This window comes from Nylanderia fulva, unplaced genomic scaffold (assembly GCF_048542155.1).
Source record: "Nylanderia fulva isolate GAGA-0341 unplaced genomic scaffold, ASM4854215v1 Scaffold21, whole genome shotgun sequence".
Lineage (NCBI taxonomy): Eukaryota > Metazoa > Arthropoda > Insecta > Hymenoptera > Formicidae > Nylanderia > Nylanderia fulva.
The window spans coordinates 1,993,020-2,004,644 of record NW_028190275.1 but is presented as its reverse complement, the minus strand read 5'-3'; the positions used below and the strand labels follow the sequence as shown (position 1 = coordinate 2,004,644).

Genomic DNA, 11,625 nt, shown 5'->3' with positions numbered 1-11,625 from the left:
AAAATAATGTAAAATTTTCGTAGAAAATTTTGGAAAATAAAACAATGTTTTTTGCAAAAATGCCTCTCGCCATCTTGGCGATTAAAGCGCCAATCAAAAATCATCATCACTTAATTTCTTAACTCTTTATACTCATAGACATATGTATTCATTTCAGTGACTCCAATTTCTTGGCGCCATTACACGATTCGAATCGCTTGGCTTCATCGATATTTCAAGTATGGATGTATTATTAATTTGCAACAAATGCTTCACTCCGATGTATAGGGGACAACGGCCTTTCAATATTACACAATGTAGTCACGTGTTTTGTATGAACTGCATAAAGCAAGGTAATTATATATAAATGAGAAAAATAAATAATGGCTCTCGAGGAGAAAGCAATGAGAAATCGATCAATTTTCCATGGTTATTATAATTTTTTTAATCATTATATATTTTGTATTATAGTTGAAAAGCAGTACTGTTTTCAATGTAAATGTAACAATCCTGCGTATATGCCGTTAGAAGATGAGCTACTGATGCCTAAGAACATCTCGCTTTTCACACCTTTTACCGAGATTTTGGAAATACTATTAAACATGGAGATAACCCGAAATAATCAGATAAAGATAACAATGCTGCGCTTTCTCTCACTTGTATTTATATATATCACTTTTATTTCGATATTTCTATATATATATATATTTATATATTTATATATTATACATTTTCTTATATATATATATATACTTTCCTTTCTATATTTTTCTGCGTATATATATCTGTGAATTTAAATGACAATAATTAATATATTTTAAGGACAGCAAGTATAACATGTTGAAAGAGCATTATCTTATCGGGCGACGCAATATGAAAACATTGCTGAAGAAATATACGATTGCAAAGACTGAGAAGGGGAAGCTCCACGAGCAGCAGAAGCAGCTGATGCAAATGCAAAGTACTTCCCAATCTGCGCTGATGAGCTCCGGTCCTACGCATTCATTAAATAATTCACGGTAAAATACAAAGTGCGCGTATCGCATATATTTTTATTAAAGTAAAACGAAAATCAAAAGTTATTAATCAAAATTTATTACTATATATTTGTACGAAGGCGAAATAGCCTAATCTTACTAAAATAATTTTTTATTATTACTATATAATAATCTCTTTTGTTCTTGTTATTGTTTATAGATATTCCTCGGAATCGTTGCGTCGTCTGAAATTCTCCAACTTGAATTTATCTAATATGACAATAAATAATAATAAGCCTATACGATTCGCCGATTATCAAAAGAAACAGCGTAAAGTCGACGATACTAGATCTTCAAAATCGATCAAGTTCTTTTTTACACCAAGTACTCATTCGAATCATAATATTTAATGAATTAAATTCTTTACTTTATTACTTTTTTTCTATTTATAATATAATTATATATATACGTTATATCTTAAATTCGATCATTATATTATATTTTGTTCAAATACGTAAATTACACCAAGTACTCATTCGAATCATAATATTTAATGAATTAAATTCTTTACTTTATTACTTTTTTTCTATTTATATATAATTATATATATACACGTTATATATCTTAAATTCGATCATCATATTATATTTTGTTCAAATACGTGAATTTTATAAAAATTATAAAAATAATTGTAAATTACATATAATATATATTTTTCATAAATTTTATATTTTATAATTCACAAAAAAGTATAATTGACAAATATATATATATATATATATATATATATATATATAGTGTGCGATTAATTATGATAATTGTTTATAAAATTGTAGTTAAAAAAAATATATATATGTATATATAAATATTTTAATAATTTTATATTATCTATAACTCGCAATAATGATTTTTTTTATTAAAATATATATCCCTGGATATCTAGAAATAATTATATAAAATTCAAAAATATTGAAATTAAATTTAGATTGCAATTTTTTTACTAATAAAAGATGGATGATAATTATCGTGTCATCGATAAAAATATTTGCCTATCAAATTCGTTTTGTGAATCGCGTTTCTATATTGACAAGTGTGTAGTAGCTACACTATTATCTGTACTTTCTGCACTTATAAATGAAATAGATACATAAAAGTATTGCGTATAGTCGGGTAGAAAAAGAGGAAAAGGATATATATAAGGAGAAAGACATACAGAAAAAGAAAAAAATACGAAAAACAAAGAAAGTGCAACTGAAGACCTATCTATAGACATATATTTGTTAAATGATAATTTTTACAAATTAATTAATAGATCGATTTATGTGATTTCAATGAAGGATTTATGTTCGATATAAAATGTCTGTCAACATATTGATAGCATAGTATGTAATTCATATTACAAATCACATGCAATATCTGAAATATTTCGCATTATGGCAGAGACAATTAATAGTGATAGTAATGCATCGAACATTGATAACAACATGACGAAAAATGTGCTCGATGATGTGCTTATTAATAATTTAAAGGAGGTAGGTAAATAATATCGTTAGTTATCTATATATAAGTTGTAGTGTGTTGAATAATATATAAAATTGACAAAAATAATATCAAGATTACCGGTATTAATTAATTCCCCAGATAGCCACAGTAATTATTATGACATCATTTTGATGTCAAAGTGCATCGTTTGCCATTTTGATGTCATAATAATTACTGTGGCTATCTGAGTCTTGTCATATGTGTTGGTCAAATAAAATATATATATATTTTTTTTTATTTCTTTTAAGATATATTGCTAATATTTTGTAGATAGTGTCTATGAAAACAGAAGACAGTATTTTGCAAGAGGTATCGGAACATATTAAACTTGCTACAAGATCAAACAATCAGCATGCGGATGGAATACAAAATAATATAGAACTAAGTGACAAAGAAGATGGGGAAATTGATGACAAGGATGAGGAGGATCACAAAGCAAAATTGCAAAAGCAAGTTGAAACTGGAGAGATTACTCCATTCGAAGCAGTATCTAAACAATCAATTTTACAGCAGAAAGAAAGGTAATGTCAAGGTTTATTTTAGTTTTGATACTTTAAATAAAATTTAATTCAATATATAATAATTAAGAGATCTCTATAGTTTTGAACAATTTAGTTTTCTAATTCATCTTAATAATTATGCAAGATTAATTTTTTTTTTTTTATGTGTGACTTTATTAATTTAATTATTTAATTTAATGTAATACATGCATGATTTGATTTATTATTAATTTATTATTATGATTTTAATTTAAAAACTTAAATTTTTATTTAATTTTTATTTAATTTAGTTTATTATTAAAAGAATGAAAAACATTAATATAGAATAACAAATTATAGAATTATAGAATAGATTATAAAATAGAATATATAGAGAATAAAGTTTATTTTATTTTGTAGTTCTAGAAATACCAATAAGAACTCTCAATTGTTAGACCTCGAAAAATACTTCAAGCAGCAAGCTACTCTTGCGGAGCGAAAAAGAAAATTAAAGAAAGTATCCAAGACTCCTTGTGACAAAGATCATTCAGTGTCAGCTAAGAAAGCAAAATTATCTGATACTGATGCAAGGACAAATAAAAAATATCAAAAATCTAAATCTGATGAAAATAACAAAGATAATGCATTACAAATTATAGACGAGCCAGCTTGTACAAGCATAACAAATAAAACTGTAGACAATAATTCTGGAAGCGAATATATTCCTAGTGATGACGATTCAGGTAATAATAATATATATGTTTATAAGAAAACTTAAAGAATATATATCTATATTTTTATATTAAAAGAATAAAATGTTTTTTAGATGTAGAAGATAAAGCATCATATATATCTAAAAAGAGAAAAACTAAATCAGGATATGTACGCACAAAGAGAAGTATGTATTTTTGTCTAAACAATTCATATTTCTCTTAACTTGATCTTTTTTTCTATTTTATTTCTTATTATGTAAATGTATCATTATCATTTTGTTACTTTTTTATTATATATATTATTCTTACATATTTTTTTTAATTTCTAGCTCGAGACGACGGAGACAATAAAATATTTAAACAAAGGATGGAAACAAAAAGCTATCCCAAAGATGAAGCAATGCACAAAATTGATAATATCTTTAAAGTACCACAATGTATTTGGGAAAAATTGTACAGGTATAATACATATGTATATACATTAAGTAATTTTTGATATAAGTATTTAAAGTAGTTATATATATCCTTATTTGTATTTAAATAAATATAATAATTTACTTAATATTGGATTAATATATGATTAATGATTTTTGTTTGAATAATATAATTTTTCTAATTATAAATATTCTATTTATGCAGATACCAAAAGGTTGCGGTTAAATGGCTCTGGGAATTACATGGTCGTAAATTGGGTGGTTTAATAGGTGATGAGATGGGATTAGGAAAAACTGTCGAAGTTATTGCATTTCTTGCCGGTTTGGATTGTAGTGAATTACTCTCTCACAATGGAAGGTATTAAACGTATTTATCTTAATTATAATGTTTTTTTAAATTGTGTGTGTGTGTGTGTGTGTGTGTGTGTGTGTGTGTGTGTGTATGATGTAAAATTTATACAAAATTTATAGAATATTTCTCGAAATTTTTTTTTTTTTAATTATTGAAAAATATGATTTTCTCGAGAAAGAGAAAGAGAGGTACATGAGTATATTATTTTATTTTTTTTATTTATTTTTATAATTACATTTATATATAAAGTTGTATTGATATATAGGAAAAATAAATATTGTATGCATGATTGATGTATGTAGGTATAGAGGATTAGGACCGACTATAGTTGTATGTCCTGCTACTTTAATGGAACAGTGGGTGAAACATTTTCACGATTGGTGGCCTCTCTTTAGAGTCGTTGTGCTTCATCATTCTGGAGGTTACAATGGTAAGAATATAAAGTATGCACCAAGAGAGATTATCTTTATAACAATTGAGGAATTTGTTAATTAATTTTACTAAAAAATTTCCATAAAGTTCAATTGCCATTATGGAAAACAGTATTTGAGTAACAATGAAGTAATTGTAATACAAAAAGAAAATTTGGAAAAATTGTTTCAACTTTATGGTTTTTATATATACATATTAGTTGTAACATTATATTTATTTATGTTTATATTTATTATATGATACATAAATAATAATAGTCAATAGTGTATCATATTAAATATCATTCATGGTGTTCTGATCCAGGTGATCCAGAAAGTCTGATAGAATCCTTGCAAACTGGCGGAATACTCGTTACTTCTTACAATGGGGTTCTCAAACACAAAGATTTGCTCGTATCCAGTCAGTGGCATTATGTTATTCTCGATGAAGGCCACAAGATTCGTAATCCACAAGCAAAGGTGATTTAATTGTTAAAGTTGCGAGAAATTAATCAGTGTCCTTTTTTTTAGTTTTTTAATACATATATTTAAAGGAAGGAAAGGTTTGGGAACGCTCCTGTAAAAAAAAAGCGCCTTGTAATCCCCAATTGGGGCAGCAATAAATATATCTATCTAATACATATATTTATTAATCATATTTGTTATTAGCCTATTTAACAAATAATTCAATTTATATAAGAGATAAGTATTGTATTAATTAAAATATGCTAGTGTTTAATATATAATTATAATAATTAATAGAACAAATGTTTTTGATTCGCAGGTGAGCCGTGCAGTAAAACGATTCTCGACACCGCATCGATTGCTATTGAGTGGTAGCCCAATGCAAAATTCCCTGAAGGAGCTGTGGTCCTTGTTCGATTTTATTTTACCTGGGAAATTGGGCACTCTGCCTGTATTCTTGGAACATTGCGCAGTTCCTATAACACGTGGTGGTTACGCGAACGCTACACCATTACAGGAAGCCACGGCTGTCCACGTAGCCACTATGTTGAAAGACGCCATCACGCCATACATGCTACGAAGAACAAAGAACGACGTAAAGCATCATCTCACTTTGCCAGAAAAAAATGAGCAGGTTGTGTTCTCCTTCTAAATTCAATATCGGCTTTTTATAAACATATGTTCTTGTTTGTTTAATTTTCTTCTAAATATCTTTAGTTTTTTTCTTATTATACATTCTTTTTTGAAAGAATATATTGTAAACTTTGTTTTATCTTGATTGAACAGAAATAAATTAATTCTTTCTTTTTGCTTTCTCTTCCTCAGGTGTTATTCTGTAGCTTAACGGATGAGCAGAAAAAATTATATAAAAAGTATCTATGTTCGGAAAATGTATCCTTTATCTTGCATGAGAAAAATAATCATGAAAGTGGAAAATATAGAGCAAGATTTCTCGTCGCATTGTCAGAGTTGAGAAAGATATGCAATCATCCAGACTTGTTTTTGTATACCAGGGAACTCGTAAGATATTGTTAACCGTATTATGAAAATTAATTAATTTTTTATAACATTACAAATTTTACTTTTATTTAAGGATTCGGATGACGATATCACTTTATCAGAAGAACAATTAAAGAAATTTGGTTACTGGAAACGTGCTGGAAAAATGAATGTGGTTCGATCTCTCTTGAAAATTTGGCATAGACAACAACATAGGGTGTTACTTTTCACTCAGGGAAAACAGGTAAACAATATTTATATTACAGATTCCATAATTGAAAATTTTATTCGTCAGTTTTAAAAGTTAGAATGTTCATAGAGATAGAAAGACGTTTTTTTATAATCAAGTATCATGTCACATCAGAGCAACATGATTTTTTTTTTTTTACAAAAGCGTACAATTTTTCATGATTTTTTAAATGAAAGAGTTTAGAATACTAAATATATTATTAATTATATAAAAAATAGATTTATCACATCTTATATTTTTTTCTTTGCAGATGATGCAGATTTTGGAGTGTCTGTTGCAACGCGAGGGATATACCTATTTGAAAATGGATGGGACAACAGCGATGTCTCAACGACAACAAACGATTGACACATTTAATAATGTACGCATTAAATCGGTGGAAATATTAATTTATATGTAATGGAATGAAAAACCATTTCCATTATAATTCAAATTTTTTTTTGTTTTTCGAAAAGGATTCGTCGTATTTCGTGTTTCTTCTGACCACGCGCGTAGGAGGCCTAGGAGTAAATTTGACTGGCGCGGATCGAGTAATCATTTATGATCCAGATTGGAATCCGGCTACGGATGCTCAAGCGAGGGAACGCGCGTGGAGAATAGGCCAGAATAAACAAGTTACTGTTTACAGACTAATTACTGCTGGTACGATTGAGGAAAAGGTTGGCAACAACAAATTATCATATTTTACGAATTGTAAAAATGTTGTACTAATTATAATTAAAATAATTTCAAACTTTTATATCTTTTGAAAACATTACTCCGTTATATATTATTCTTTATTGTATTATTTTATATGATAAGATTAAAAGCTTTTATTTTTTTCTTTTCAGATGTACCACAGACAGATCTTTAAATTATTACTTTCTAACAAAGTTCTTGATGAGCCACGCCAGCGCAGATTGTTTAAAACGACAGATTTGGTAGAATTATTTAATCTAAACGAGCCAATAGATGGCAAATCTTCTGAATCTGACAATTTATTTAGAGAATCCAAATTAACGCCTAAATCTGGCGGTTTTTCACTTAGTAAGATCGAAGAGATGAAAAAATTAGCTTCGGCTATTAGCAAGAAAATAAGCGCGAGCATAAAATCAACGTGCGACAAAAATAAAAATACAAATGATAGCACTTGCGAAGAAAAACAACACGATGAACAAAATAATAATTCGAAACACACCGAGACTCTTGCTACGAAAAACGATTCGTCTGTGGACCAAACCTCTTGCGATTCAATTAGCATCTCAAAATCTCCAGCCAGATATAATGAAGATTCAAATTTGGCTTCAAGTGCGGATATTGAAAGCATTAGCAATGTAGAGAATAAAAATATATTTAACGAGAATAATCAGCAAACTATACTTACAATAAAGTCTATCAATGATAATTCCATGGAAAAGAAAAATGAATCAGTTTTAAATGACGATAAAATTACCGCACATAATATATCGTCTGTTCGTAAACATAAGAAACATAAAAAAAATTCACATTCGAGCAAGAAAAATATTTCTGCAATATTCGAAGGAGAACGTGTTTCTTGTTTAATAGGTCGTCGCCTAGGACATTCAAATGAAAAAAAAGAGTCAATTTCAACCACGGACGATGATTATGTGTTGAGAAAATTATTCACCAAATCAAGTAATTATTTATGTTTAATATTTTTTTGAGAGTTTACAAATTTAATTCATACTTTTATCTAATAGTTAAATGAATGTATTTAATGTAAATATTTAACATTTATATAGACATTAAATATTAATTATTGATTCAGCAAAATATTATAATACATATAAAATTCTGTATTTGTTTTAGCTGTCAGTTCTGCCTTTCAACACGAAACAGTATTATCGAATGCATATCGTAACAGCGATAGTGAGAATATGCTACAACGTTTTGCACGTGAAGAAGCACAAAAAAGCATGAATGTCATCCGTGAATCAGGGCAATTTTGTTGGAGGCCAGCGTAGAATAGACAAAAAATTGTAATGCCAACTCTGTGTATTTATTTTCTCGCTTTTTTCTATGCACTTGATTTTGTACGTATATGTATTTTTTATATTTCTTACAAAAAAAAGGCTGCGAAGAAACTGTAAATATATGACTTATAATAAGATTTATAATTTTTTTTCACAATTGTTTTGTACATGTGTTTTGTAGTAATTAACACAATATGTTTTGATAGAAAGTAAACTATTTTTTATAATAGTATAATATATTATAAAACTATGCTTGATATATAAATACATTTAATTATGAAAATATAAATAACATATATACATCTCTCTCAATGTTTTATTTATGTGCTTCAGAAAACAACTTAATCTCATCTCTATCTATAATTCTTCCTGCTTCTAAATTTCAATTTACATCTCATAATATGGATAATATAAAAAGTAAATAATCATTATAATAATTCATTTCTCAGGGTAAAAAGATATGTATATTGAGCAAGCATAAAGAAAAATAGAGTAAATTTTTGAGATTAAAATTTACAATATCAAATGTTTAATTTCTTTTTAATAACAGGACAGTGATTAGTCCAGTATTGTTAACTTACCTTACTCAGAATACATATTACAACAAAGATTATATTCCATCAAAATCGCAAAAATTTATCGAGATTGGGTCCAAACCTACCTAATGGATCTTCTGGAAACATGACATAATCCCCAACAAAAGTTGGCGCCAATAAACGATTTAATATTGTATCGCGCCATTCTGGCTTTTCCTTATACCAATCTCTAAACTGATCTGTAGAAACTACTATTCCTCCGCATGCTGTTGCGTATTCCAAAATGTATCTACAATAAAAGAAGCAAATTGGACTTTTCATTATGGCTTTAGAACATTTTAATATAAAAATAAACTTTTAAAGATATACATTATTTTTATGTAAAAGAGATAAATACGCAATAAAAAATAGACAAATATTTGTTGTAACTTAATATTACATAATTTTTTTGTAATATTAAATTGTTCTATGCAGAGTACAAGTATTGTAATTGACATTTTTGTAAAATATATATGTGTAATGAGTTTTATATTACACATGGTTATTTATAAAAAATAAAATAAATGATTAAAATATCTTATGCATAGGTAAAATTATATATATATATATATATATATATATATATATATATATATATATATATATATATATGAGATTTTTCTATTTAGATATGTGACAAATTTACCTGTCATCATGAGGCGTAATTTGTCTGCCAGCAATTTTGCGACTAGGTGTAAAAACAACTATACCATTTTTATACCAATTTTCAAGTAATATATATTCTCTTTTTCGTATATATTGTGGTAAGAAAACTTTGACAATATGACCTCTTGTTGTAAAATAATCTACCACTAATTTGATGCCTTTAAGTGAGAATGTGCGATGATTTGTTTGACTAAAATAAAAAATAAAATATATTTTGCTTAAAATAGCAACTGAAATAAAATGTATATTATATTGCAAGTGTATAATTTTTGTAATCTTGTAGCTATTCACACATTTATGCTTAGGAAAATTTATCATTAAAATATATAGAAAATATAAGTGTAAAAAGATTAAGATCATACGCCATTGCAACATTGCATCCATCAACAATTATTTCTCTTAATTTATGACTTGAATCTCGACTACTTTGTTCATCAGATACAATTGTACTTCTTTCTTCTTCGCAGAATTGCGCATTAGACCGTGTACTGGATCGTATGCAACCTGAATTTTTGTTATTGGTATTATGCTTTTTTCGACTTTTGTTTGGTGACAATGTAAGTTCATTAAAATTGTGACACAGTTTTCGTCTCTTCGCTGCAGATTCTGTATCTGCCTTTAGTAATTCTAGATTCTTCAGATTTGGCCTTGTATCTATCACAAAATTTACTTCTTTATTTGATTTATTTTGAGAATACGTATTTTCCTTCTTTTTATTTCTAGAATTATTTCCCTTATTCAAGCTTGAGGAATATTTGAGAGAAGACCATAATTCAATTACATCGTCCTCTGTTTGCAATGGTGCTAAATATGACAAGTATTATTTTATAATAGTCAAATAAAATAAATTTTTCTATCAGTCTTTCTGCACAAAAAGAATTAATTTACCTATATTCTCACCATCCGTCGAAGAATATGCATTTGATGTTTTTCTAGCGAATAAATTTGATAATTTTTCTCTGTTTTGCCTAACAGAGTTTTGCAATTCTTTTGTTCTAGATTTTTGCTGCCAAGACAAGGATGGCGTAATCGGACTGCATTCAATGACACTGAGTGAAGAAGCGCTTTCTTCATCTTCTCCACTAGTTTCACTGTCATTTATAATGATTACACTGTTTCGCGAAGATTTTCTTCTTAAGGAGATTGCACTTTGTTCTTTCAACTTTCGCAACATCCCACGAGTCAATCTCTTCTCTCCATTAAAAAGGTCGATAAGTTTACCATCGTGCCTACAATCTTTCCTGCTAATACAATTTGATTGATAATATAATTATCAATCTTTGTTTTTGCATTGTTTAATACAAATTTAAATGCGTAAATCGTTACCTTTCCACGAAAGAACCGTTCAATGGACTTTCATAACATTGTGCTTCTCGACGTCTCTTTGTTCTAACATTAGTAGATTGAATATTACTCATCGTAAATTTAAACCTGGCGAAACAAATAAAAAGAAAATTCTTTGATAATCAAGATATTTATCAAAACGTAATAAAGATAAATATTGAATCCGTCCACGAGAACAACATATGCGTCTATCAGTCGTTAAGCTCTATCGGAAAGATTAGAGAGACATTTTCGAACTTGATCCGACAGTTGGTAAGTCAGCGCGCATGCGCGTGCGTTTGACAGATGGTAAGTCAGTGCTCCGCCACTAGAGGACGCCACCAGCGCGATTCAATAAACTGAGCGTGCGGGCGGTGTTCCGCGGAGCGTGACGAGTGATGCGAATGTGTAATATGTGTATGCGTGTATGTTTGTATTGGTGACATTATTAGAGTGACAGACACGGTGGAACGAACGACGGACGGCCC

At 28.2% G+C, this 11,625-nt stretch overlaps 3 protein-coding genes across 6 annotated transcripts; 2 read left to right on the top strand and 1 right to left on the bottom strand.

Annotated features, from left to right (window-relative positions):
* The first annotated feature begins 123 nt into the window (after positions 1-123).
* Positions 124-1,503, top strand: LOC114945811 (uncharacterized). Its single transcript, XM_029322115.2, has 4 exons — positions 124-332; positions 451-638; positions 802-998; positions 1,177-1,503. Exons 1-4 carry the CDS (start codon positions 221-223, stop codon positions 1,364-1,366), a joined length of 687 nt encoding a protein of 228 aa, XP_029177948.2. The 5' UTR covers positions 124-220; the 3' UTR covers positions 1,367-1,503.
* A 582-nt stretch (positions 1,504-2,085) lies between these two features.
* On the top strand, positions 2,086-9,379 carry LOC114928975 (DNA excision repair protein ERCC-6). Of its 3 annotated transcripts, none has more exons than XM_085482509.1 (15): positions 2,086-2,488; positions 2,769-3,019; positions 3,398-3,720; positions 3,804-3,875; positions 4,020-4,149; positions 4,330-4,482; positions 4,779-4,906; positions 5,212-5,366; positions 5,671-5,985; positions 6,177-6,371; positions 6,445-6,594; positions 6,851-6,961; positions 7,056-7,259; positions 7,431-8,235; positions 8,410-9,379. In XM_085482509.1, exons 1-15 carry the CDS (start codon positions 2,390-2,392, stop codon positions 8,562-8,564), a joined length of 3,246 nt encoding a protein of 1,081 aa, XP_085338635.1. In that variant the 5' UTR covers positions 2,086-2,389; the 3' UTR covers positions 8,565-9,379. The 3 variants fall into 3 exon arrangements, with proteins under 3 accessions (XP_085338635.1, XP_085338636.1, XP_085338637.1); XM_085482510.1 differs by having other exon boundaries at positions 2,431-2,488; positions 2,747-3,019; XM_085482511.1 differs by having other exon boundaries at positions 2,448-2,492.
* On the bottom strand, positions 8,578-11,386 carry LOC114945810 (uncharacterized). Of its 2 annotated transcripts, none has more exons than XM_029322113.1 (5): positions 11,141-11,386; positions 10,703-11,058; positions 10,177-10,618; positions 9,795-10,004; positions 8,578-9,398 (listed from the first exon to the last, which is right to left on the bottom strand). In XM_029322113.1, the coding sequence occupies exons 1-5, from the start codon at positions 11,230-11,232 to the stop codon at positions 9,194-9,196; spliced, it is 1,305 nt and encodes a 434-aa protein (XP_029177946.1). In that variant the 5' UTR covers positions 11,233-11,386; the 3' UTR covers positions 8,578-9,193. The 2 variants fall into 2 exon arrangements, with proteins under 2 accessions (XP_029177946.1, XP_029177947.1); XM_029322114.1 differs by having other exon boundaries at positions 10,703-11,055.
* Between the last annotated feature and the right edge of the window lie 239 nt (positions 11,387-11,625).